This window comes from Rhopilema esculentum, chromosome 20 (genome assembly GCF_057945365.1).
Source record: "Rhopilema esculentum isolate cy_ngs chromosome 20, ASM5794536v1, whole genome shotgun sequence".
NCBI lineage: Eukaryota > Metazoa > Cnidaria > Scyphozoa > Rhizostomeae > Rhizostomatidae > Rhopilema > Rhopilema esculentum.
The window spans coordinates 10506561-10530999 of record NC_142834.1 but is presented as its reverse complement, the minus strand read 5'-3'; the positions used below and the strand labels follow the sequence as shown (position 1 = coordinate 10530999).

The 24439-nt window shown below is 35.1% G+C and overlaps 2 protein-coding genes across 2 annotated transcripts; both read right to left on the bottom strand.

Moving 5' to 3' along the window:
- Positions 1-2948: 2948 nt before the first annotated feature.
- On the bottom strand, positions 2949-10086 carry LOC135687501 (tubulin-specific chaperone A). Its single transcript, XM_065204073.2, has 4 exons — positions 9851-10086; positions 6229-6334; positions 4086-4172; positions 2949-3266 (listed from the first exon to the last, which is right to left on the bottom strand). The coding sequence occupies exons 1-4, from the start codon at positions 9907-9909 to the stop codon at positions 3189-3191; spliced, it is 330 nt and encodes a 109-aa protein (XP_065060145.2). The 5' UTR covers positions 9910-10086; the 3' UTR covers positions 2949-3188.
- Positions 10087-10695: 609 nt separating this feature from the next.
- Positions 10696-22620, bottom strand: LOC135687485 (uncharacterized). The gene is made up of 7 exons (XM_065204053.2): positions 22422-22620; positions 21686-21983; positions 19203-19561; positions 15520-15719; positions 14399-14508; positions 13764-13954; positions 10696-12091 (listed from the first exon to the last, which is right to left on the bottom strand). The coding sequence occupies exons 1-7, from the start codon at positions 22422-22424 to the stop codon at positions 11801-11803; spliced, it is 1452 nt and encodes a 483-aa protein (XP_065060125.1). The 5' UTR covers positions 22425-22620; the 3' UTR covers positions 10696-11800.
- Between the last annotated feature and the right edge of the window lie 1819 nt (positions 22621-24439).

Here is a 24439-nt window from a genome sequence, read left to right as displayed (position 1 = left end):
TGGGTTTTATACATTGTACCCGAAACAACTTCCATAAGTGTGGATTTCAATTGCCAATAGGAGTTTAGTGACTAGTCAGGACCAAACTCCATGTTATTTTCTTTAATGTGAGGAAGACATGAAACAAAATCTGCACATTTGCTGTATGCATTGGCACCATAAGCTGCGTATTTGGCCTTGTTCACTGGGTGTTTTGAACCATGCCCTGTGCCACATAGTCCCTGAAAAAGCAACCCAAAATCAAGGCATTCATGCAATAAAGATTTAAGAGCAGGGAAGCAATTTTCAAATCCCTTATCCAATTCTTCAATCATGCTTTCTGCAAGGCTTTTCAAATCATTCAGGCAATCATCTGGTTCCCTAGCTTTCATTTCTACTGGTTTACCATTTCTTCCATCTGCTGTGACAAGCCAACCTTGTTGCAAACTGCACCTCCCATATCTTAGATCTCTGATGATATCTAGGTGTTTCACTAAACAGGTGTTACAAACCTTAAGTGAGATCCACTTTCCATTTGTTCAGCAAAAAGTTTCATTTGTTCACGGACAATTGGTATGTATGCCTTTAGCTTCCAGCCAGGGCACCATTGTGCTTGTGTTTGCACCATTGAAACTACTAGCAGCCAGAGCAAATCAAGCATCCCTATCAAGTCAATGACAAAATCTTGACCATACAGCCTGTATCCATAATCTTGTCGATTGTCATGGTCCTTGAAAGTTTCAATGTCACCTCCAGACTTTCCTCCAAATTCAAGAGGGACAAATAACTGGAACTTAAAAACCTTTGATGTGCAAATGGTGACCCTAAATGGCAGTGATAAATCTTTAGATGTTGCAACTGCAAGCCTGTGCATCTTTCCATACCCAAACAACTGATGGTACAATCTTGTCTGCTTTAAGAGTCTGCTTACAACAGCCTCCTCCTTGAACTTTGATAATACTTTATCCAGCCAGCGAGAATGATCCTATTGGCATGGCCACCAAAATAAGTCAAATGTCGTGTTTCCTGCATTTTCTTTCTGTAAGACTTCAAGCATTGGCTTATTCATAGCAGATATAAATTTGTCATTCAAATATTGGCCATCCACTACTTTCCCTTGCATTTGCATGATATTTTCATTCTTAATATTGAAATGGTTTGAAATCTGCTCAAGAATTACCTCTCCGAAGTAATATAGCATTACCACCACCAACTCCGTCAGATGTTTGGTATACTTGATGAAGTTGTGTTGGAATTCCTTGTCTTTTCCCATCAACAACTGTACATATCAAGGAAATCTGGTTGTTAATCCTTAAGTTTGTTGTTTTATCAGCTGTGACATAAAAATGGGGTCTTAATCCTGTATTTGGAAGTGGAGAAGACAAATAATCACTTGTTTTCTCATCAATGTATGCACATGCCACAGATATCATGTCTGGTAATAGTTTGCAGGAATGTCCATAATCACCCACATCTGCTCCTGCTGCATAAAGTTCAGCTACTCTTGATTCATACTGTATAGCAGCTTGCATTAAAAGTGTCAGTTACTAAGTATATACAAGATACGTTTTACAGTTAAAGAAGAATCCTGCGTGGCTGGATGAATCATTTTTATAGAAATTGTGCTGCTGCAACTGCGGGTGAGAGTTGAAGTGGGCGGGGGATTTATCCCCAGCGCAAGGCAAAAAGGACGAAGATTGAGTACACTTTGTGGTGGGTCGAGGGGAACGCATACATGTATGTATATATATATAGTTTAGTAAAACCAGAGGACCCTTTGTAGTAGAATAGCTCAAGCCAGGGACAAGTGGTTGGTGGTGTGTTTTTGGGGAATTCAAAAAATGAAAAATTTGTTCCCAAAAGAGGCTATGGCCAGTGTGCCACCTTACAACCTAACAACAGAAGAAGTTTTTGCACTAAAATTATATTTATATATTTATATTCAGTGCCGTCGGAACGAAATTCTTACTGGAGGGGTGACTGTCATAAAGGAAATATACTACAGTTTAACAATTATGGGGGAGGGGGCTCAAGCCTCCCCAGGCACCGGTTCCAACTAATTCCAATCATCAAATTGAGCACATAGAAAAAATGTTTAGAAATGCTTTATTGACAGTTAACACATTAATCTTGTAAAAATAAACAGTTAGAGTAATTGAAATTTACTCTAACTGTTTATTTGCCATCTAATAATTGAAATTCGTGCCTTTTTTAGACTGTGTATGATTGTCATATAGAAATCATAAATAGCAATCATATGAAGATCATATAACAATCAAGGATTTGTCATTAGATCATATGTTGTAAAGCTTTATCTCTCTTTCTTGATTTTTGGGGCAGAGACCATGAAGACACCTTTGGTGACATTTATATATTTATTTGCACTATTTACATAGGGTCATATCAACTAACCGGTTGATTATTAGTTGACAGATCCACGTAAGTTACATCTTACCACTTCACTAGTTCATAGAACTTTCAAGATGCGTGTGGAGGCACTTGATCAAGCTTGAGCACCTGTCCTTGCAAGGCCTGATTCTTAACCAGAGGTATATGCAATTTAGGGTTACATTAGAGATATTTGCAAGTTTGGGTTACATTGGAGGTATAAGGCTGGGTGTGTGAAGATGAGACGCAAGTTCTTATGTACAGATTCAAACACAAAGTTACACTCAATAATTCTACTACTCATCCCTTATGCACGGTTCCCCAATATTTGTACTCGCAAAATCAAGAACTAGTATTTCAATCATTTAACTATTACCTAGAACTAAGTACTCTGTACTATCGAGAAGGGCCTTCTTTCTGTTAGCTTATATACTCATCAAGCTCCCATGCATTTATGTTTTTCATATTGCATTTATTGTTATTTAAAGAGCTCATGAATTGTATTCTGGAGACTTTTTAAAACTGAAAAATGAAGTTAAATGACTGGTAAGCAAAAGATGAAAGCAGAAAAACAATATGTCTTCATCTCTATATTTCTGTCCATTGTTAGTAGGTTGGATTTAATCATTTACATCAAAAGAAAGACATGCAATGGTGCAAGTGCTTTCATCTTCCCAAATTGATCCTGTGCTTTGAACTAATGAAAACTCCAACAAACACATAGGAAATCTTTAACTGACTTATCTGAAGCTATGAAAATTCTTTTTAGTTCCTTTAAAGCTCTTTGAAGTGCATTGAGCAGTGCTGGGTATTTCACTGACCTACTCAACAGTTGTTTCTTGAAGAACCTCCTTAGCTGCTATGAATTCCTCTGTTTCAGCCAAGTCCTGTTCCTTCTCCTAGAAGAGCGAAGAAAAATTATAACACTCTTAAAAGTCTTTTAAGAATACTTTTAAGAACTGAAACAAAAAGCTGAAAAAGATGGAAAACTATATGCTGAATTCAAGTTCCTTAAAGACCTAAAAACTAGGGTTAGCATTATTGGTAGCAAAACACGATATTCAAAGAAAAACTAAAACTGCAAACATTTATTTCAAAAGAAAAACAATACAGGTAGATCTAACAAGCCACAGATCCAGTTTGTATGCACAGTATCTATAATTGACTATTTTGTACAAAGAAAAATTTTAAAAAATTTGAGTTTTCTCTGTGACTTGCTTTTAAAATCATTACCAAGGATTCATCTGCAAAAGTAACTTGCAAATTTTTTTGCAATAGAAGAAGTAGATGGCACTAAATGGCACTACAGTTGATAAAACTACCAATTACTAAAAGGAGTCACATTTTACATGATCAGATGTGGTACCATCCCCCCAAGATTTTAGCCAGCTTCTGCTGCCAAAAATATATCTGCTTCCCTGATATGTTAGATGTCATAAAAGTCTAATTAAATGTTTGGTTTCTGTTTCTTAGGTAAAATAGACAAGTAAAAATTCAATGGCAAGCTCTCTTGAGATACCAATTTCTTTTTAAGGGTCTTATAAAATGTGCTTCAATGCATGCAATATCAATGCATTATTTTCTGCTGGCATACACCCTGTTCTTTGTCAGCATTTTGTAGAACATATACAGCAGCACTTTTAAATTTTGTTCTGGTGCCACCACATTTCTTGAAAACTAAAAATGCCTCAAAATGTATGCAAAGCAAATAAAGTTACCAGAAGCTGAGAAAGTTCATTGTGTGCAGTGCGCAACCGTTTTGTACAATCTGGGATCATCCTCCTGGACTCATTAAGTACTTCTATCTAAAAAGGAAAAACTTGTGTGATGCAGACAATCATGGCTTTTCTTCAAAACAGTTCCATCTCAATTAATCAATCCTGCATATTTTATGCTTTTTCCTTTGTTTTTGCCTGTGGTCTGTAATTGTTGTATATCTAGGTTTAGCAAAACAATTATATTTAATTGCATAGTAATTTGGCAGAATTGTTATTTGAATTATATTGCAAAGTAATTGATAAGCATTCTACATAGGACTGATTGATAATCAAATTAAATGAAATTCTGAATGGGGAAGATAACAATGAAACAATACAAAAATGTAGAATTTCAACATCATAATGGTCATAATTATGATGCGAAAGTTTTAACCAATTTTTGCAAAAATAGCTCTTTTTGTAGTTTGCTCTTTGTAGCGGTGGCTTACACCACATAACTAGTTGATCAAATTATAAAGTGTTGGCTTATGCAGTACACTTTTTTCTTAAAAGAGACAGAATGATAATAAAAACATGACAAAATAATAAATCATCTTAAACAACTTTGGCTTTTAAAATTTCACATGGATACCCATTTTTAATTTTTTTTATCCTAAAACTAGCAAGTTGTGATTTTCATGGTTATAAGAAATTTCTTGAAAAAAATGTCTAATGTCTAAGAATAAGAAAACAAAATACAAACTGATGTATAAAATTGCTAAATAACAACTTTTTACTCCTATATTATTTAGTCTATAATGTAAGCATACATTTTAGGATCATAATAGTCTTGTTTAGTCAATTGATTTTAACAAAAAAATAAACAAACAAATATAAGAAGCCCCAACTTTCTACTATGTTCCCTGTTTAAAAAAGTGTAAATATCCCATGAACTTTGCAAGATATGTAAAGTTTCTGATTGAATTAATATTTCCAAATCTAATAAAGAATGCTTAGGTCCAATCTAAAGTATACAGAAGATTTTGCCAAAATAAAATTTCAATGTGGGAGAGTCCAGATGGGAAACACCCTTCAATATCTCTACTTCTTTCAAAATATGACCAAGCAAATTATAGAAAGAAAGTTTTTGTTGTACATGGACATAAATAGTTTTCTAATGAGTGTTTTAAGTGTAAAACTCAGAGTAACAACTTTGTACTGTCCTGCTCTATATACCATGTACAGCTATGTATATACAGCAATTAAAGCACTATTTGACAGACTGGTAAATAATAATTTTCATTTATTCAAAAAAAGATTATCATTAGGAAGTGATAGGAAAAAATGATTTTTCCAACAAACAATATAGCAATACTTTGCAAAGAATTATCATGTTTGAAAGTTGTGGCAACAAAATGGTTGAGATAGAGGGCTTGGGTTTCTAAAATGTGCATAGGTTGAATACCCACAAAATCTACAGAGGCTTGAATCATTCATTTCAATTCTTTGTCTGAGTATAATTAATAGGCAGTAAGACATTTTGACTAAATAACTCATGTTCAATGGCCTATGCAAGAACAAGGGTCATGCCCAATCCTAAGGAAATACTTAACATTCCTAGAATAAAGTAGGCCCACTGCCATGACAAACGGGAGCATAACAGTCCATATAGAGACTATTATAGAAAAACAATCATAATGAAACACAAAAGTTTCTCCAATTAAACTACTGTTCAAGTCTTTAGATACTACATCAGGCACAGGCAATGGTGTCAGATACCAAAGACTATAAAATCAATGCTAGAAAAAATAAGCAGGAACAACCTTTAGCAAACAGGAACAATGGGTAACGACCAGTAATAAACCCAGAAACAGCAGACCTGCGAGTCTCAAAATTTTAATGCGAGTCTCATGGTTTCAGGGGTATTAATAATAACAAAGACAACAGAAACAAGCAAAAGATCATCCAAAACAATATATCACACATTTTAGGTTTCAACGTTGGAAGGTATGAGAAAGGGGCATCCTCGAACAAGCATGAAAACAACATGCAGAGCCCTAATCAATTAACAGGGCAAAATGGTTTTGCTTAGTTCTTCTATACTTGATAAATTTTGACCAAACAATTTGTATTCTCAAGAAAACTGTATGTAATTTTACTTTACCTGCTTTTTGATATCATATTCATCTTTTTGTTCAGCTTTCATTTTCTCTATTTTTTCTTCTTGTTCTTTTACTTCTTTTCCATAAAGACCCTTTTCTTTTCCAAGTCTGAAGAGAAAAATAATGCAACCTTTGATCAAAAGGTAGCTACCTAAACAGTAACATGTTTGGTCATGTACCCATTGGTGGCTCCAGCCTGGGATAAGTGGGGGGACAAAAGGTGTGTCAGGGAGAACGCCCTTTTGAACCACGCCCTTTTCCCATGTTTGAAACTTTTTCTTCTGGAGGAAAAGCCTGTTGTCTCCCAAGAAATGTCATTTACATGTGACGATCTAGATAATGTACATAACCCCCCCCCTCCGTGAAGTTTTCTTTCTCATCAGGTTTGCAAGGACCATCTTTCTGGAAAAGTGGGGGGGACTACCCCCCCTCATTCCCCCCAGTGGCTTCGCCACTGCATGTACCAACTATATTTTTAATATTTGGCCCATCAAAGTTTTGCAAAGAAAATAGACAAAACGTTCAATAATTTAACCGCCTCAACCCTAACTTTCTTTGTCATAGTGTTGGCTTATCAAAATATTCTGAATAAATGCTGCTTGCCTTTAGCATTATGAGATGTTGGCTGTCCACAAGGATGTTTGCTTATCTAGCCTGAACATTTGCACAAATAGCCCAAGAATTATCTTCTTTCATTTTTCAATACCTTTAATATCAATAGTAACATTTTAAAGCATTATGGACAAATTTTCAAAAAAATCTTGATTTATTTGTTTTCAGTTTAATTCAAATTTATTCAAAGAATGCAAATATGCAGGTAATGATAACGATGTTAAAAATACATAGTGCAATGAAACTGGGAAAAAGCAGAGAAACATTTTGTAAGACGTGGAGTGGGTGCCTGCAGAGTTGTGAGGAACAGGAACCAGGGAGGCATCCCTTTTTGAGACAGCAAGGAGAAATTCAACCATTTGCCAGGAGAGGAGCTCCAGATATATAACTGTGCTCTACATGCTTCTAGAAAGTTTTATACTTAATACCCCATTACTACAGCAAGGTGTATCTGTTCCTAGATAATATCTGGTGGTTCCTACTACTTTTCATGTAAGTACTTTCTAAACATCATATAAACCTGACAAGAAAGCCTATCTTCAGATATGTTGATCAAGTGGGCAAAGGTCTTTTTTTATTTTTTCATTTAATGGCAATGACGCATAATTAGAAAATTTACATTTTTAAACGAAAATTGGGTTAAATGAGACACCAATAGCTAAAAATCTTTGTTTGCACATATTTACCAGATTAACAATTCTTTCCAGTTTTTACCCAAATGCTCAAAATTGGCTTGATAAAAAACGGCACACAATTTGGGAAAAAAGTTTCTCATCAAAACGTGATGCAGCTGTTTGCTCTTGAAATGCTTTATAGAAAAGTGTGAAATCTAGCGATGTAAATTCAGTGATAGTGAAAGTGCACAAATAAAGCACCCTATGAAAACATAAATTTAGAAACTCCTGTTGTATGTGTCTGGCTTTGTAGCCAGTAGGTGTTGACATACACTATACTTTACTTTTATAAAAGGTAGAAATATTAGTAAACCCTAATCCACAAGATTGTCTAGAGTTGTTCCATTGCAAATACAAAACCAATTTCAGGAGAATCTTCTGCTACAATCAGTTTCCATCCCTACTCGGAGGCACAGGCTTGCATATGGTTTTAAAGGGGCAAAAAACCACACAAGTTAAAACATCATTTTCATTTGATGCTTAATCACTCTTGTTAATTAAGTTTATTTTGAATGTTTTTAGGACATTCATATCCAGATCTTATTGTGAAGTTTGACTTGGTAGTGACTTTTTCAAAACTTGACAATGTAAAATTAGATGGTTTTGAGGATTACAAAAGTTGTGAGTTGATGAAGCCTAAAGGCTATGCTGAATGATCGAGTGTTTGAAAGCATCCCAAATTTCTGCAGGATTTCAAACAACAAAGGCAAAAAAGTAGAATTTAACCAACTCTGAATTCTTGAGAAAAATTTAGGGTAGTGTGTAGGTTATTTAAGAATGATTAGATAAGAATGAAAACAATTAGTTTTAAGATGTGCAAACTTTCTTGCAGACAAGGTTCGCAGACATGACTCAGCCCAACACTAGATCTGTGATCAATTACACAACCAAAAACAGGATAAACCAATGGTCCAACCACTGCTCAACATAGAAATGTCTGATAAATTTTCCCAGAGAGAATTTCAGTCTTCTTCATGCAATGGCAAATGGAAAACACAACAAAACCAGAATTTGCCAGATTGATGGTTATGCTGCTCCCTAGGAAAAACTCTTCTTCATTAAAGAGCTACCAGAGGAGGCCAAGTTCTCTTTAAAAAAATCCCATATTTTTCACCTCTAGCATTTAAACCTATCATTAAAAGTGAAGCATGACCATCTGATATTAAAACAGGCATTAATAGGCATAAAATTAACAAAACGGCTTTTGAGGCAAAGCTCCTAATTTAATGTCATTTGGTACTTTCTTATAGTTGTTTCTAAAAGACTGAACACCTCAAGAACAGGCTGAACACCCCAAGAACACCCTAGGAACAAGCCATAAAATCCCCATTATGCGGCTGAACAGCCTTTAAGACATATCGAAATCAACATATCATTCGAAAAATAATTTGACTTTGGGGTGGGAAAGGGCCTGATAAGTCTAATGCTGTTGGTATTGTTATAAACAGCTGATGTTTTACACCCCAACAGTGTGAACACCATTTAAACATGCATATCAACATAATACAATTTAAGCATATGTCTATACATTATATTTAATGTTCATCCTTTGAGCATATGCCAAGGGTGCTTCCTAGAGAAAGATTTTAAATCTTGTGTGTAGTTTAGAATTTCGGCGTGCAAAGGTATCCGTTCTAAAATGATTTCATTCATGCATTTGCCATACTCTGTACCAGATTGAAAACTTTGTCACATTCCCGGAATATATTGCCCAAATGTTCTATCCACTTACTTTGGCAGTGCAAAGTCAGCCATTTAATAACGTTTTACATTTCTAACACCACATGTTTCTAAATGTGCATGATTTCAGGTGGGCAGTTGCAAAATTTCAAAATGAACTTGTCCACACAAGAAACAAAGTTTTCAGTCTGGACTCTGTAAACTGGCCTGGTAGAGGTTGCAGTTCCTGCCAGAAATGGAAACTTCAAAGTCCAATCTTCGAACACATGATACACTGGATAATCTTTGTGCACCATCAAGTGTCACCATCATGAAAACAATTTCACAAGTCTCTTTGAAATTCTATTATTGTTCCGCATGAAATTTTTGTTTTTAATGTTTCATTAAGATATTTATTTTATCCTAATTGCAGCAACAAAAATACTTTATGCTTTATTGGTAAACATACCAACAAACAATTTTTCCACAAAAGGAAAGCTGTTCAAAACACGGGCTGGTTATGAATTTTGTGTTGTAAAATTGTTGTAGTCGAAGCACTACATGAGCAAAAGCTCCAGTTTCAACCTGAAACACACATGTATAAGGAGATTCTGTTTGAGCACAGTACTAGCAGGGAAACTTACAATGCAAACAGCCATTGTCGGCGTCTCCTACCTACCTTTTGACGACACCAGTCTTGATTTTTATCTGCCTAATTCTTGGATCTTGAGTTGCCATCGTCCGCAAAATTCTACCGCCCTTGCTGCAAAACTTCTTCACAAATCAACTCCACTTGTTGCACAACCATATGCAAGCGCCAGAAAACACAAGCTCCACCACAGCGTCAGTGAAGTCACAGAAATATCCCAGCAATTTTCACAAACACTTTTGGATTTTGAACACACTGCCCGCACACCATAAAAACTCCCAAAATGTGCATAATGAATTCGATCTGTTACACTCTGCCTCAGAAATTTCCATATGAGTACAGGCATTTTTACCATCATTGAAATATGAAACAAAAATAACAGACCTATCATCAACAAACCACTTAGAGAATAACATTTCGTTGCAAAAAAAGTTTACTTTGAAACGTTTTGCTAAAATTTCTTAAATGACCAATAAATTAATTTAATCAAATAATCAATTAAATTTCATTTCATTGTCCTTCTAATTTTGATGCTGTTTATGTCGATGCACAATGACAGCTCATTTCAGACCAAGGAAATTAAAAAAAGATCTAGAGCCGGGTGCTAAAAGCTATAAAATTTATTGAAAGTAACTAAAAAATGTCTTTACAAATTAAAAACACTGCGCTGTTTGCCAAAACACGGGTAAATGAGATATCAAGATTAGGGAACTCCTACAAAAAGAAAGTTTTAGCATTTTCAACACATGGCGAAATTATATTCCGTTTAAAGTTGTAAAATTGAAAAATCAAGAAAAAGCAATTTTTAAAATGTTCTTAATGAAACGTAAAGTGTGGAATTTCATAAGTAGAAAACAAAATATAAAAAATTGAGGTAAAACAACAGCGTGTGCATTAATATCAACTTTGCAAATATAGAATTACCAGAAAACTACCTTGAATTTCAAAAGAAATGATAAGATATCATTCTAGGAAATAACGGATCTATAACCCACACTGCATAAATAACTAAGATTCAGCATACAAAATTTTCTTCAGCATATCATTATTGAACGAGGTTAATTGAAAATGCATTTGTCATGGTAGACTTTAAACAATTTTGAAAAATTATGAGAAAAATAAGGAAATAAGCGGCGTTTTTTCTGTAAACTGTCTGGTATAACTATTAATTTTACAATTTCTACTTTTATGTCACGAGATTGTTGCTCAAAAAGCGCCAAGTCCCATTAAGCTTGAATTTTTCCAGTCAGGTTATGAGATTACGGAGAGTGTTTCTTATACGGGAAAGACCTACGTAGGCAATGCGTTGTAGCCAATTAGATTCTTTAATAATTTATAGATATAAAAAGGCATCGAGGTGAAAAATTCCGATTCATCAATGATGCATGTTTTCTGATCTGGTAATATAATGCAGTAAAGACACGCAAATGGGGACATGCGTGCAAAATAAAAGAAAACCTGGTTCTCGACAGTGTTCAAAAACCATGCTTCACAATTAACAAATTTAGAAACATGTTCACGAGATCTAGAACTCAACAGTGTGAACTATGACAAATTAAGACAATTAAGACATTAAGACAATTAAATTTTTTTTCAAAACTAAATTCATAACACAAGGCAGCAACTTTTTGGTCCTTTTATATTTCATGTAGGCCAAAGCTTTTGAATATAGGAGGTCGATGAAAGCAGATTGAGATTTCATCGTCTGCTGAACAAAACGTGTGCAATTGTTTTTCAAGCTTTGCGCTGTAGAGAAGGGTAGGGTTGGAAGGGTAGGGTTGAAAAAGCTCATTGAGAATCTTGGCGAGTACATGTATAATGTCAATCTGGTATTAAAAATCTGAAAGAACACATGGGTCAGACTACGAGCAAAAACACTTCGTGTGCACAAAAACAATAGTTAGAACTTAGGTGAGCCCAAATAATGGAATCATTAAGTGTTGCAGCGTAAGAACACATATTTGTGAACGGACTTTCTATTCAAGATTTGAATACTGGCTTGGTTGTGGCCATCTTTATCATTTCTGACTGCAATTTCTTGTTAAGAAGCTGCGGTTTCTGAACTACACACCCCCTGTCTTCATACCTAGCACAGTATTCTAGGACATACTTCACGCATCTAAGGTCATCTTCGTCGTCACACAAATCATAGTGACATGGACTCTTTCTGTTATTTTTATCAAAGAAGCAGGATACCTCTCCTGACTCTCTACGTGCATTTACAGTGTCACTCACTGACTTGGTATCGACTGTCTCTTTCTCAAACACATCCTTAAAAGAACAAAAAAGGAGGTGAATTAATAAAGGAAAAACTTTCTTTTTCGAAATACTGAAATTGAAAAGTTTCTTATCTTTTCAAACACTATCAAATTTTAATAGAACGAGGATCGGTCATGGGAAAAATTAGCACTAAGAAAAGGGATAATTTTCAAAAAGTATTAAATATCTAATTCTTTACTTTAATTTCCTCCTTCAAAATAACTTAATATTTTGATCTGCTTATAGAAATAATTGTGAATCAATAAGCTTATAGAAATAATTGACTATACATAATAGAATAAAAATTCCCTTGTAACAGCATGGTATGGAAAGGGATAATTTGTTAAAGGTAATGTGTCCAGCTATAGCAAGCGACTCTGCGGGGGTTTTCAGAAACATGTGATTTTTCATGTCATCGCCCCAGTCATTATGGTCGTTCTGTTTATTTATCCTGCTGCGAGGTCAGCTTTTCATGTGAGCAGTTTTGCATCGCAAGAATACTAACCAATCGCAAACTGTTATTTTGATGGGTGGCTTGACAAGTTGGATATACGCAGTCCTTTTATATGGACACATTACCTTTAAGTTACATAGTATGGGACGTTACCCAAGATAATAGACAGTTACTAAAACCAATGATTTGTAATATATATATTTCAACTGGGAAGAGGGAAATTAGAAAGATGGCTCTGGACATTCTATCAGCTTTTGCGGAAAATCAATTTTTCGGACGAAGTACTCGTCAAACTTGATACCATTTTTCATGCAAAAATAATTGACAGTGACAAACGTCTGATTTACATTTCCAGTAAGCTCATGAAAAATAATCAATGAGGTTTGATGAAAGGTGAGCAAAAGTTCCATATTCTAATGGCAATCTATTTTTCGCTAAATTTAGGTTTCCTACGGATCAACTCAGCTGCCACATTCTTGCTGCTTTAACTGTGTAACATATCTGGGACTGTTACAATTGCAACTGTTCCAAGCATTGAAACTTCCGACAAATAGCATGGTAATCAGCATATTTTGGACAAACTGCAATAGCCCTTCAAGTTTTTTTTAATCATTTCAAGGCACAGTGACTGTAGCTTTCATTACTAGCATTATCTTATATAACTTTCAATAAACTGACTTTAACAGTAATTTTTTGTTGTCTTCGAGCTTTAGCTTATATACCCTTACACAATTTGTGTGTGTCAAAATAGTGTAGGTGGAGATAAGATGGTTGGAGCTGAAATTGTTTTATCTGAACTTAGTTCGGCGAAGATATCTGTCCGTTTCCAAATCCGTATGGTATAAATAACGCGTTGCTATGTATATCCAAGAATACGTTGTGATTCATCATGGCGACAATAAGTTAGTCACGTGACAGGTGGGAATAATCTATAGCATCTGTATCTGTATTCAATATCTACATCATATATCTACATCTGTATTTTATACCTATATCATATATCTTCATTTACACGTACAGTTCATATTTTGCCAATGGCATTGTGTAGGCCCGGTTCTGAAAGTGACCATAATATTCAAAAAGAGACAATGACACTAATTCAGAGGTCAGGTTTAAAAAAGATGAATCAAATGGCTCAGGTCACTTTTGCAATGGTTGAATAATTTAAAAAATTATGGCAATCAAAAGCTCAAATATTGATGATTATAACTCACAATAAAAATTACTTACCTCTTCTACATCTCCGCCATCTCCGAGTGTGGGAGGAGCGTCTTCAATTTTATCAGTCTCCCAGTTATAACTGCTCATCAAAACCTGCTGTTCCTTGCATTTAATTCGAGGAACCTTTGGGGCTACATCTATTACCCATTCCTCATACTCTTTCAATGCATCTGCAAATGAGTATGGCTTCTTTGATTCCACTATGGAGGAGAGAGAGTTCTTTTGAAAACTTGCTTCAAAAGACATTAGAGTAAATAATGTCAAACATGTTTCAAAAACAAAGTGTACATAGCACACTTCTTGTATTATTCCAAAAGCACAATTCATACATAATTTTTGCAAAAAATACTTCTCATTTGTAGGTTTCCAAAACTTTATCATTATTTTTCAAAAAAGGATTTTAAATTTGGCAATGCCACAAAAGTACAACTGTTGATGATAGTGATAAATCATAACGAACACGTCACAGTTTTGTTACAGAGATGACTTTTCAATTTGAAACTTAATAACATATTTGAAATACATGTAAAAAAAGTTATTTCAAAGACGATATCCAAAATTTTGAGGCCATGGGGCTAACATGTTAACAAAAGAAAAAAGTTATGCTTTTGACAAGGTTACGTTTCGCAAAGAAATTGGCTTACCTTCTTTATCGGTGAATTTTCTAGATTTGGCTTTCTTCTCCTGTCTTTGAACGCTCTTCCAAAAAGGTTTTGATTTCCACCAAAGGGCCACAGCCATTTGCCTCTCTTTTCTAAAGCAATTTTAAATCGAAATGAGAGAGAGAAATAAAGACATTACAACTTCTACGACGTTACACACTGTTTGCACTGTAAATGCATTTTACAATACTACACCATTTTCTCTTTTGATAGATCGAGTTTGAATCTGGCCCTGTAAAATTAAGCACTGCAGACAGGATGTAAACAAGAAAATAGAACATTTCAAAATCATAAGCATAAACAAACTTGGATAAAAAATATTTGTGGTTTCTAAAACAATTCACAACAAGCCAACTGAACTCATCAAAAAATACACTAAACAGAACTTCCAAAGAATCTTCATCCTGGCAGGAAATAGCTTTTTGCTCACAAATCTGTTTTCAATAATTTCAGTAATCCATAACACCTAAACCACCCCACAGAAATTTGGATATACTTCAAGGGGAGCATGAAATGCAAGAAATAGTGCATGGCCTAAATCCAGTTGGATGTGCCTCTCTCTAAAATAAGCCTATAATATCAAACCATAGTCTAGCTAGATCCTTTTGGGTTTTGGGGCATAGAAATTTCTCCCTAAATCAATCAGAAAATGTGCAATTCCTTTCAATAAGAATGTGCCCTATATAATTTACACTACATTAATTTGTTGTTTTCAATATCGAAAGGCACATTCTGTAAACAGCTGCTTTGTTTCATCTTTAAACGAGAATTTTGATCACCTAACAGGCTTCTGCTGATGAGGTTCCAAGAAGCACAACATAGATAAAAACAGTTACAAGGAAAAAATATGCTAAAGCTCTCAAAGCTTCTGCCCCTCTACTTTTCAAATGCTTCTTAAGTCCTGCGAAGAGCTAAATATGACTTAAAGATTCCGAATATATAGATTCAAAATCATGACGTCAAAACCGCCATGCTACGCAAAGCTCCAGATCAATTGAAATGTGAAACAGATATCTTAATGCTCATTGATTGCATGCAAGAAGGTTTTCCAAACATCTTCTAACCCAGGAAATATCATAGGAAAATCTCTCACTGTTTCTTACCTAGAATAGACTTGGTGCCACCACATTTGAGGAATATAAACGCAATCACCCTCCTCTGCATTGCCAACCCAATATTTTATCTTCATAATTTCTGGGTACTTCTCCAAGTCAACTGCACTCGTATTTATATTTGATACACCCTTAACTTTTGACTCATCTGCATAGAAGTTTTTTGAATACACTGGTGAAACCATTATGACCTGAGGATTTCAAAATAAATTTGTATTATCAAAATGAAATAGTTAAATGAAAATTTTATTGAACTAGTATTGACATGGCATGAAAGAGAAAAGCATTTCTGAACACAAAGAAAATGGTTGGATTGAAACCTCATCAAGGAATTTTTTCCAATTTTGCGTGCTATAGTAATTCTGGTGTACTGATTTCAAATCAATGTTATAAAAGCGTATTGGGTTTCGTTCCGGCTCCATGTCATATGAAAGTCTAATTTTCAAGCAGATGTAGCCAACACGTTACCTATTCAAGGTCAGAGAATGGACGGCAGTTGATTACTGTTACGTTACAAAGCTGAAGAAAAAAGTTGTATGTCAAACATAGTTCGTGGGTGTTATTATATCCTAATATTCATGTTCAGTCTCGTTCAAATCTTAATTGATCTCAAAGTGAGGATAGTCTGATATCAACTGTATTCCGACTTTGTAATTAGCAATTCAAAAATAGGACATTAACTTATTACAGCATATAAAGCATAAAGTACTAACAAAAATTTCAATACCCAAAACAAAAATTAACGTGACAGTGATTTTCTCAAAAGATAATTCATGCATAAAATTGTCTTATCAGGAAATATGAGATTTATTCAAACGGGGCGTCTATAATCTTTTTATGTAGTTAATAAAAAAGCAAAAAGCATTTTATCTTTAATGTGACTTATGCTTCGTTGGCAGTCAAAAGAACTTGTATAGATCGATAAGTTCACTATGGGTCAATAAACAAGTCAGAAAATCCCATGAAAGGAAGCACTTGAGTTTTTTTCATGTGAGTGCTTTAACCGAGTGCAGCCAAATTCGCGAAAACCTTGTTAAAGGAAACTTGGAAAAACTTGTATAGCATTCTGAACATGATGGGTTAATCTTCCATCGACGATGCTATCGGAAATCCGCATGAAGAGAAAGTCAACAAAAGTGGAGTAGAGCGAAACAAGGAAAGCAAAAAGTAACACGTTGAGCTAGAACATTAGTTGAGTAGGCCAAGCAAAGGGAACTTTTTCCTGATATATGTATGATATGCAAGAAGAATTTTTTTGAACGTAAAAGATATTTGACAATCGCTTTCTGTTGGCAACGAAATGTCAGGTTTGTTGCAATCGACCAAAATATTGTGCCACCATCGTTCTAGTGGATATCTTCCTCTGTCCCGACCAATAATGGTACGCCATTTGCAAATCTTATTGTCCATTGGGTACAAAAAGGAACAAGTTCACCATCTATGAAGATGCAAATAAAGAAATATGCAACAATGATCAAGATCTTCCATGTGCCGAAGAATCTTGCAAGGCAGTTAAATGTGTCACATGTTCACATCACTGTGGATGTTGGTGCAGCGGGATTATCCAACTTCATGGTCAACAATCTGTCTCAGGAGACTTGCATGTAATGATGGAATTCTTCGATATGAATGGTCCTTCCTGGTAGGGGATGGACTCGAAGATGCTACACATCTCAAGCAGGGCTGTGAAGCTCGAGATGTATAACTAGTTCAACGAGTGGCAAGCACTATTGTCGTTGCTGGCTTGTCAACATAGCCTTTTCAAGAGTCACTAAAAAAGCTCGCTTTGTACGCTTTTTGCCACATGTTCCTGAGTTAGTGTACGAATTTGCTCAGTCATCCCCATTGAAGCTCAAAAACTCTCAGATTCTTAAGGTCAGAGCTCTATCAAATAATATCATAGCAATCGTAAATTAAAGACGAGCAAGTGCTTGAAAGGTAAGTGTGGAAAGCCTTTAAGTACCGGGTACAATACATATAGTTTGTGAATCCGCAGCACTCAGCAAACTATTCTCTTAGCACTAATGACTCACTTTAGAATATAAATTTAAAATATCGACGCATCTTTATGTAACTCATCCATGAGCAAATAAAAAGATTGAAAACATTGGTTTGTTAGTAAAATGCAATTACTTAAGCATTGATTGACATGGCTAGAGAACAAAGTTACATTGAAAATGTAAAAAGCCCCAGGCAAGACAGGCAAGTGAAAAAGTAACTGTCGACTCTAGTTTGAATTAAAATCATGCAAACATAGAGGTAAATTGCTGATATCTTATGTATTAAAGCCATCGTAACTATGGTATATTTACCACCTGTCTTTTATCAGTTAATCTTTTCAGCAGAATCCTAGCTTTCTCTTTGCATTAAAGCTTTAAAATTCAATTGGAGTAGGTTGCTTGCTACTATTTCAAATGCAGTATATTTGATATCTTTCTTAACTTCTTTCGTTTATTTGCTAGGTTGAGTTGCTAAGTTTACATAAAAGGAAAGCAATGTCACAAAGTGGGTATTGAATTGACCGTAGAAAATGAAACTTTTCGAGTCACTAACGAAATTGTGGGGAAGCCAAGCAAAAGAAATAGTTGATTCTTAAATCAAACAAGATAGAAGGAAATGTGACCACAAGAAGGAAGACACACTTCATAAATCAAGTTGATCCAAACCTAGATAGTACAGTGCATAACAATTTGGTTTCAGTCTGCCAGGTGAAAGAAGATATTAATCACTGTATGCTGAATATTGAGCAAGAAGCACAGTACGAATGTGGGAAGTGAAAGGGATAAAAACAGCAAACACACCTGCTGCAAACGTATTTGACCCAACAAGCAGAAGCTTTGAATATATTAAAAGATTGTGCTGAAAATTCGAAGCAAATAATAAGTCAAAAAACAAAATCGTGTCTTTCTTTGACATGTTCTGGGGGCAAACCCATCAAATTTGGCTTACCTCCCTTGGGAGGGACTCTGCTAAAATTCTCTACCTGGTTTAGTTGATGATGATATATTTAAAAATAGAGTATATATCTGTTCAAAGCAAATCCCATTTCAAAAATATAAAGATAATGAAGTACTTTGATGTCATAATCTAAATTCAGTCACGCTTAACCTGGAAAAAATCTTAATTTTATTGATATTTGTCCCTAAAATATGTTTCAAATCATAAACAATTTAATGCATAGCACAATTAAGAAATTTATTCCTGTTAGAAATTGGGCTACAAGAGTGAAAAACCGATTTGCTCGAGAGTGGATGCCTTGGCAAGAGAAATCTAATGTCTGCAACATGCTCCCATTTCTCTGCGTACACCCTTGAAATGAAAGGCTTTTAATAAAAATGTAATTTTCTGGGTTAACTTAATTTTTCAAGCATCCACTGTTTCTATGCATCTGATACATCAATTTTTTAATCATTTACAAATTAAAAAGCTCAAAATTTTGATAAAATTGTGATTTCTGTTGTGTCCATACATTTGTTCTTGCTGCCAGAAATTATAATGAAAATTAATTACATGATTAGCTTATCTTAAAAAATTTTAAAGATATCCTAGATCCTTAATCCAGGTGAGGACAAATCCTTAATTTCTGCACCTGAAATGAACCTAGAAAAAGTCAAGATTCTCCTTGCTAATGATATATAAAAGAACTAAAATACAAAAAACACAAAATAGCTAACCTTTTTATGGCCTTTAATTACACAAAGGAGGTTCTCATCAGTATCTATATGAGCAGATGACATAGTGTTTCCTCCGCTTAGCCAAAAATATGAAACAAAAAAGAAGCGGTCAATTTCTTCACATCTCAAGCATAGGGGCAAGATGACGTCCTTCCTCATTTCTGGTAACACTTCATCAACCATATATAAATTTGTCTTTGCTGTTTGGTAAAGATCTAGAAAATCTGAGAACTTCTTGCCAGGAGGAATATTCTCTTTGTCATCATCTTTTGTTTCCATTAACATTGTACGGTTTCCATAATTTTGGCGCAAATATTCGTCAGTCCAGAGTTGATATGCAGGCCAGTTTTTTGTAACACCTAATGTAAAGGAGTAATATATTGTTTTGTGTGAAAATAATTAATAAATCGCATAGATGTAACATAAGTTGTCTCTAGATTACCATTCATAAACATTTCAAAACACATTAATTGCCAAGCCAATTATATTTGAACAAAAAATTTAAGGGGGGGGGGGGCACAAGGTGGACTGGAGTGGACATGTCCACCCCACTTTTCAAGATTGATCTTCTAGCTTTTCCAAAACTGGATTAAAGAGACACTGATGCAAATTTTTGCATGCCAAGATTTCAATGATAATTTATAGGGGGCTCATAGTACCCGAAAATAACTTTATTGTTTTTTTGTACTTGCTGTATAAAGTAATTGTTCGGGAGACGAAACCTTTAGTCCTTTGTTTCGAAACAATACTGTCTTAACCTAATCAGTGTTGCAGGGTCAATGTACATGCGCATTAATGACAGTATTTGCACAACAGTACTGCTTGTGACTCTTGAACTTCCTGCCAATGCTTCAAGCCATAATGCGCATGTGTAATGACCCTGAAACGGAGGCTAGTGCATGTCAAGAAGGCATGATTCATCTCCCAAAAGGCAAAGTTTTGAGACTTTGAAAATTGAGATTTACATATTTGATATCCCTCTTCTTTTCTAGTCTGCTGCATGGAAACAAAGGGTTTGACGTCATTTGGCAGTTCTTGGTGGGTGATTGCTACCCACCTGGTTCAATCGGTGGCCATCGTTTTTTCTTTCGCTTGTTAAGGTAGATGGAGGACACAATGAACCGTTGTAGTTGAGGTGGAAGTAAAAAAAAGGTCTTCAGTATTTGTCGTTGGTATAAATGAGCAAATCTTGTTCCTATACTATGACATGCTTGCACATTTGCACCATTTCTTGCACCATTTCTTGCTTTTACCAAATCATACTGCCATATTTCTGCCTCTGTCTCATTTGACACAAACAATTTTTTACATAATTTCTACATGGACTTTTGACTTTTGAAAAAAAAACTATTACATTTTTTAAGTGCCTCTTTAAAAACATAAGAGGGGGATGTAGAGTTTCTTCTCTGGGATCGGAACTTTTGTTCATTTTGATGGTTATTTACAGTTCTTCTTCAGATCTTATTTGACACAGAGTATGGTGTGTTGGATCATCAGTTCTGTAAATTATGAGAAACTATAATGAAGATGATCTATAAACCACAGCTTTATTGTGTTAAACAGTTAGTTCTTAGAATGTGGTCTTTGCCTTCCTACCTTGTTAAAGATCATCAGCAAGGTAAAAAGATCATCAGCAATTACCTTTGTGTTTCAATGTCAGAGGAAATGTTGGAAAACCTTGTTCAGATTAGCATCAAGAGAGATATGGCAGATAAAATAGACATAAGAAGCCTTGTTAATAAGTTTGAAACACTGCTAGTTAAAAGTTACCAGGCCTGGCTGTTTGAGGCAAGCAGTTTTGGAATCCATCTACATAAACATGAAAAAGCCGATTAACTTAAAAGAGTCTGCTCTATTAAATCCTTTAAGCAAAAGAGGTGTCTGAGCTACGGTTAAAGCATATATAAACTGAAATAAGTAAAACTGCTCCTTGACTTCAGTTGACAGATACTAAAGGGGCTAAAACCATCTGTAGATTGCCTTTAAAGTACATTTTATGTGTTACTGATTTAGCTCGCCTCAGCAAATGAGGGAGCAATTCACAGCTCATATACAAATATACAAATGGCCTGGCCTGAGTTACCACTCTGATGTCATTTATATTAGCTTTTTTGTATGTAAACCTTTGCCTATGAAATTTAACTCTTCTATTCAATGAAATCGAATTCTTTTATTGAGGGTCACAAAATAAGTCAAACTTGGTTATCAGTAACAAACACAATTTCTCATTCAATGTTTCACTGGTTTTTCACCGGTTTTTTCACCGGTTTTTCACCCTGACCCTTTTATCAGCTCTTCAATTTCATTGTCCACCCCACTTTTTTTGGGCATTCCGTCCCCTGAAAAATTTCCAGTTGCCTGAACAGCTCTGCAACTGAAACAACATTTCTTGAAATCTTTAATGCATATTAGCATTAGTAGATAATAACAAAGGATTTTGTTTTCATAAAAAATTTCCTGATAATCTTTTACTTTATGCTCACCTTTTAAAACAACAGGCTTGTGTGCCACAACATAATTCATGTAGAAATCCTCTGGTGATATCATATATTTCAGCTCATCTGCATAATAATCAGGTGGCTTATGGGAACCTAATGGCTTCAAATGTCCTCTCCTGAACATTTCTTCTTCTGATAGCTCTATCGGCTCATTTGACTCTTTGCTGTATTTGTTTTCATCTTTGTTGCATTCCTCACATACAGCAGACCAAAGTGGCAAATTAAGTAACAATGCTAGTATGAACAGATTTGGCATTACCTCAGCAAACCAACGAGGAAGGCTCTGAAAAAATTGAAAATCATCATTGTAATTATTGTCAAAATCAAGTGTCAAACAATGGCAGTGCCAGCTACTGCAGAGTGGGAGGGTAATGGGCGTGGCCAGCGAGAGCACACCCTTTTTGCCTTGTTTCAGTGCTTGTATCAGGCTAATTTTCCTTAGGAAATATGAACTATATCCTACCTAGCACTTTCAGTTTTATGTCACAAAATCAGCTGATGGTTGATAAAATCTGATCAGATAGAGACACACTAACAACCATCTCCTTGATTTTGCATGTTAAATTTCCATTCTTTTTATTTTATGGATTTACAAACTTAAGGTGCAAAACCCTTCTGGCAAAGCTGTGGATAGACATTTAACATTTTACTTCAGTCCCAGTAAACTGTTTGATAGATCGGCCTAAGAAAGTCAATACAATTGATACTTTATTTAACTCACCATTTTGAAGTCCTCTTACGTTCTTATTGCCACAGTGTTCTAAACCGAATTTGATGAACTAGTGGAACTTCTTAACGTCATTCGATATGCTTCAATAAAGCAGAATTTGACGCACGAGCGGCTTTCAAAACTTCCAAAAAGTACGAATAGGAAGTAATCAAGGAGGAAGAAGCTTTGTATGTCCTCGTTCTCGTGTAATTCCCTACTATGACGAAGACACAAAATATATTCAATTTCATTGCAATTAGACAAAAGCTACTTAATGGCAGTGTGTCGCGCCGTTCATTGGTTTACAGAAACAAAGAATTAAATTTCTATTTCAATTAATCTTCATTTCCTAATTAAGGGGGTCGCTCTTCTAATTTAGAGGACCCTTGAAATTCAACAAAATGTTGCAATACCGTAAATCCTCGAATTGCCCCCCCCCCTCGAAAAAGCCCCCCCTCGAATAAGCCCCACCCTAGAACTACAAATTGTCAATTAGCCCCCCTTGAATAAGCCCCCATTGCTACCATAAACTTCATATTGGACCCCTCAATTTGATAATTTTTGCCATCTGAGGTCGCCTATGGTGTTTTATTGAATTACCACAACAAATTCATACTTTTGCTAGTAATTAATTAAATGCTCATAAAGAAATTTCTACTAAATAAACCAGGTATTTTAATAATGTCTTCTTAATGTCAACAATGATTCTATAAGCCCCCCCCCCTCGTATAAGCCCCTCCTCGAATAAGCCTCCATCTAAAAATATAAAAAATCAATAAGCCTCCAGGGGGCTAATTCGAGGATTTACGGTATATCATATTTTTCATTAGATAGAGGTGTTGCCTAGGACACTGAGATAAACCAGGAGGTTTTCAGGCCCAGCGTCCTATGCTATATAAAATAGAAATGATAATAGTTATCGAGGTAAAAATGACAAGCTAACAACTCTTTACAAAATTCAAAGAGGAAATTTTATACAGTATTTGACAGAACAAAACGAGACAAAAAAGATAGATACAAGCAAAGAAAGAAAGCTGGAAAAAGGACCGCACAGGGCGTGACAGGGGAGCGGTAGCACGGCAAACGTCATGAATTTGGTTCGATTATTTTAGAGTTAAAGATGGAATTTTATGAATAACTTTAGTGCTTAGTTATCATTCCAATTATTTCGAATAAAATGTTTATGTAAAGATACAATTTGATCATTGTATGACTTCAATCTCTAATCTTCAATTTGACATATCAATATATGGTGAGTACCAAAACGAGTTTTACCAAGTTTGTCTGGTAACAGTTCAATAAACCTTCAATCGTGCCGAGGAGCGAAGAGGGTAAAATCGAAATGAATACAGTTGATTTTTAAATTTATGTCAACAAAATCTTCTGAGTAAGCAGTAGAAAACACCAAATCTTCCATCATTATCATCATCATCATCATCATTATCATCTTTGTCATTAATGTTTCATATTTTAGCACAGACGGGTATTTAACAAAATAGCTAGGAATATAATGTAGGGGAAATGTAGGGCATTTCAAGAGTGTGTGGAACTCATCTCCGATTTCGTTGGATGTACACATGCTACATATTCTTTGATCATAACTTATTTGCCGAAAAGAATGCCGATTCATGACTCTTATGGGAGGGGATGTCACAGCCCCCGCAGCACCGACCACCCCTGATCATAGACGTTAGGATGCATTTTCAAAGTGGAAATGGGGGTGACCCCAGCAATCCAAGCAAAATATGTAAAATATAATGATGAAGTTTTGAAAGGAAAGTTATTTGTCAAAGAAGGGAAAACAGCATGAAAGGTGTCAAGGTCCCATTTGCCGAAAAAGCTATCAAGTCATCTTTTATTTGCCGACAAATTTGAAAGCTCTACGACGAAGAACTTCTGAATTTGCAGAAAACTTCTTCTTTTGCAATATAATTTTCTTCGAAAGGGGTGTCGCACCCCACACGCCTTAGCCCTGAATGCCGTGCGCAAGACTTTCAAAATATTAGTAACACTGATAACCTAGAGATGAC